This window comes from Galeopterus variegatus, unplaced genomic scaffold, assembly GCF_000696425.1.
Source record: "Galeopterus variegatus unplaced genomic scaffold, G_variegatus-3.0.2 Scaffold960, whole genome shotgun sequence".
NCBI classification, from domain to species: Eukaryota; Metazoa; Chordata; class Mammalia; order Dermoptera; family Cynocephalidae; genus Galeopterus; species Galeopterus variegatus.
The window spans coordinates 246,727-250,086 of record NW_007727071.1 but is presented as its reverse complement, the minus strand read 5'-3'; the positions used below and the strand labels follow the sequence as shown (position 1 = coordinate 250,086).

Sequence of the window (3,360 nt, the reverse complement as noted above, 5' to 3'; positions counted from 1 at the left end):
GGGAGGGGGCGGGTAAGGGTCTCACGTGAGGATAGTGGCATTAGAGCTAAAAATAGCCGAATGTAGGGAAAAGGTCACCCACGTGTCAGCTGGGCTGCCTGTTCCCGGACCTCCGGTGCTCAGGACTGGCAGCCCCACCACAGGGCCCTCTTTGTACCCCCATCGCTCTACTGCCCTCCCCTCCCCCACCAAGGCCGCCAGGGGAAGGGAGAGGGATGGGGTACCCGATTGGTAGAGGGGCCCCTAAGCTACTTTGCAGCTCAGAGCACTGAACAGAGCAGTGGGCACTTAGTCGGTCTGTGTGTATTCCTGTTTGGTACTTTCTGCTGCCTCTGAGCATGGCCAGGCCAGGGTGTGAATGCAGAAGTTCCTTTATTGTCTTAAGATATACAGCCCAGGGGTTCCCCTCCTGTGCACCATGAGGACCTACTTAAACTTGGTTGGGAGAGGTCAAGCCTCCTCAACCCCAGTCTCAGTTGGGGGCTCAGCCCAGTCCCCAGGGCCTCCTGCTCTTTGTCCCTCCCTCCAAGGTCCTGCCCTGGAGGCTTCAGGAGAAATCCCAGGAGTGGGAGAGTGGAGTGTCAAGATGAGGGGTGGAAGCTGGTCAGCTGTCCCTTCTGCTGGAAGTAGAACTGGAACCGAGACTGGGCGTACTCCTAGGGAAGGAAACAAACCCCACACGGTGGCAAGCAGGCTTGGGACCAACATCCTACACCCACCTGGGTCTGCCCACAACCACCTGGGTATGCCCAGATTTTCTGGAGGACATGTGGGCCCTGCTGCCCCCAGCCCTCACCTAGCATGCCCACCCTCTGGGTTGCTTACCAAGTAACCAAATTCTATGGTGGACATGGATGCCTGGAGGATAGACCACAGACCCCAGAAGAAATGGGATGCCAGAGCATACCTGAGGGTGGAGGGGAGCAGGAAAAGTAGGGGCATTCAAGAGCACATCTGGCATTGCTCAGATCCCCTCCCCAAGACTGGTCAATCCCCAGAGCTCTAATTTCTCTCCCACAGTCCTAACTCCTACCTCATCCTGATTCTCCCCACTCTCAAACTGTTCCTCCCCGGCAGCCTCAGACCTCACCTTCCATCTCTGCCTCCACCCTGCGCTGGCACCTTATCTGCAGCTGCCTGCTTCTTCCTCAGTTCCTCTTTCCTCTGCCCCGTGCCCTACCCCCATCCTGCCTCTGCTTTCTCACCGATTGGCCTCCACTAGCAAATCTTCTTCCAGTTTTCTCTGCTCCTCTCGGGAGATGGTCTCACCTTTCTTTACCTCTGCCAGGTAATGGCGAATAAAGTGGAGCTAAGATCAGTGGACAAGTGTCAGGAATTGGGGAGATTGTGGAGGATTTCCCAGTTAACACCCCTTCTGGCCATTCCTTCCAGACTTCACCTCCCTCGTCCCACACAGGATGGGTCCTGCTTCCCAGCCTCTGGGACACATACCTGCTGCTCCTGAGTGGGATAGTCTGTAGGATTTGCTTTGTAGAAAGGCCATTCCTCGTGAGTATAATCATAAACCCACTCACAAAAATGGTTCCCAATGTCAAAGCCCCTGAGGGAGTAAGGTGGACATTTGGTCCCTAAATACCCTGCAGCTAGGATGCAGAGATGAAGGACTGGTTGTTTTCCCAGGGCTCTGTGGGAACAGATCCAAGGGAGGCCATCTTCCCACCCTCACCTGTAGTTATAACTGCTGTACTCAAAGTCCACCAGCATGAGGCTGTCAGCATTTTCAGGCTCTGAGAGCAGCAAGATGTTCCCTGGGGGAATAGGGTGGGGTTCTGGTCACTCCAGAGCCCTCTGGTCCCTTCACCTTGGGTTGGGAGACTCAGATGCCTTCTCCTACCTTCCTGGATGTCATTGTGGCAGAAGACCACTGGCGATGGGGTAGAATCTAGCAACTTCCTGCAGGGTACAGGAGCATGGGTCCTGAGCAGGAGTGACTAGAGGTGGGTCAGAGCCACCCTTGTAGGCCAGGCCCTGACACCAGCCCTCAGTAAATCCTGGGAAGCACACTAATAGGTGCCTGGTACCACCTCCTGTGTTGTTCTGTGCCACTGCCCCCATCCCCCCAAGACCTGCCTGCACTCACCTGAGGTTGCCCATCTCGTCCTTCAGGCTGTACATCTCCAGGAGGTTCATCTGGGGGAGGTCAGTGGGGGGCAGGTCCTGGATCTGCTTTAGGTACCTGAAGCCCCAAGAATAGGATACACTCACGCTGCTATCCCCTGCCCTCCATCTTCTCACACCAGACTATCTCATCCATCTTCCTGTCACAGTATGACTTGTCTGGCAAACATATGGAAGCCTGTTTTGTGAGAGCCCATGAGAGACACTGGGACACCAAATCCACCCAATGGAAGTCTGGACAGAGCCATGGGCACATCTGATCACAGATCAGTATGGTAACTGCCAGCACAAGAGTTCAGCTCAGGTGTGCAAAAGCACTGAGGAGGCCCCTGACTCACCGCTCCATGGTCCCAAACAGCCAGTGGGGCTCCTTGGTGAAAGGCATCTCCATGCCATGGAACCTGGCCATCTTCATAGCGATGGCTGCTGACAACACTGGCTCTTGGAGTTCTCGAGTTTTCAGTGGCCGGCTCTGCACCCAGGAACCTATCAGGGTGGTGAGGGGGCTGGTGCAGGAGGGGGAAGGGGTAGGGGAAGGGGCAGGAGGTCAGGGTCTTGGGCAAAACTCCCTACCTGGGGTGAGGGATGTGAAGACACACATTGGGGAGGGGCGTGGGGATTGGGGGAGGAGAGGGCCGGGCTGGGCTCGTACTGGGATGTACTGTTCCAGCCGGCCCTCTGGAAAGACTCCGTAAAGCTGGGGCCCCAGTGACCGCTCTGCAAGGATGGCAAACATCACGCTTTCGAGGACCAGCGAATCCACGCCCTGAAAGAAGGTGGATAGTAAAAGGGGCCGAAGTCAGGAGGGGCCAGAAGCAAAGCGGTATTGGCACACACAAGAAGGTCCGCTTGCTCCACCCACCACAGCTGGGACTTCTGGAAGCTCTGGAGCACAGGCTTTAGTATGACACGGTACAAGTTACTTAGATCACGAGCCTCGGTGTCCTCAACTGCGCAGAGGGGACAGTCCTACCTGCACCACTTAAGTGAGAAACCCTAAGCCACTGGCCGCTGCAGCCCTCACTCCCCCGCACCTGAAGGATGGCCCCATACAGCCGTAGCAGCACCTCCCGGGGTTCCTCACCAACGCTGGGCAGGTGGTCCGGGAGCGAGCAGCGGAAGAGCAGGTTACTGAGGCCTCCGCTGCAGACCCACCGCAGGGGCTCAGCTGTAGTCTGCGCCCCGGCGGCGGCCCCCCGCCCCGCCCCGCCCGCGGCCCCC

At 57.2% G+C, this 3,360-nt stretch overlaps 1 protein-coding gene across 2 annotated transcripts; it reads right to left on the bottom strand.

Moving 5' to 3' along the window:
• Nucleotides 1-353: 353 nt before the first annotated feature.
• On the bottom strand, nucleotides 354-3,282 carry CHKB (choline kinase beta). 2 transcript variants are annotated; one of them, XM_008573741.1, is made up of 10 exons: nucleotides 3,174-3,282; nucleotides 2,792-2,905; nucleotides 2,478-2,645; nucleotides 2,102-2,197; nucleotides 1,856-1,914; nucleotides 1,688-1,769; nucleotides 1,453-1,561; nucleotides 1,206-1,309; nucleotides 826-907; nucleotides 354-656 (listed from the first exon to the last, which is right to left on the bottom strand). In XM_008573741.1, exons 3-10 carry the CDS (start codon nucleotides 2,552-2,554, stop codon nucleotides 582-584), a joined length of 684 nt encoding a protein of 227 aa, XP_008571963.1. In that variant the 5' UTR covers nucleotides 2,555-2,645; nucleotides 2,792-2,905; nucleotides 3,174-3,282; the 3' UTR covers nucleotides 354-581. The 2 variants fall into 2 exon arrangements, with proteins under 2 accessions (XP_008571963.1, XP_008571962.1); XM_008573740.1 differs by lacking the exons at nucleotides 2,792-2,905; nucleotides 3,174-3,282 and adding an exon at nucleotides 2,713-2,740 and having other exon boundaries at nucleotides 2,478-2,625.
• Nucleotides 3,283-3,360: the final 78 nt, after the last annotated feature.

Coding starts and splice junctions, on each gene's coding strand:
- CHKB (XM_008573740.1), bottom strand. CDS start 2,740: ATGTGTGTCTTCACATCCCTCACCCCAG. Junction 1,915..2,101: donor GACGAGATGGGCAACCTCAG/GTGAGTGCAGGC, acceptor TGTACCCTGCAG/GAAGTTGCTAGATTCTACCC. Junction 1,770..1,855: donor CCACAATGACATCCAGGAAG/GTAGGAGAAGGC, acceptor CTATTCCCCCAG/GGAACATCTTGCTGCTCTCA.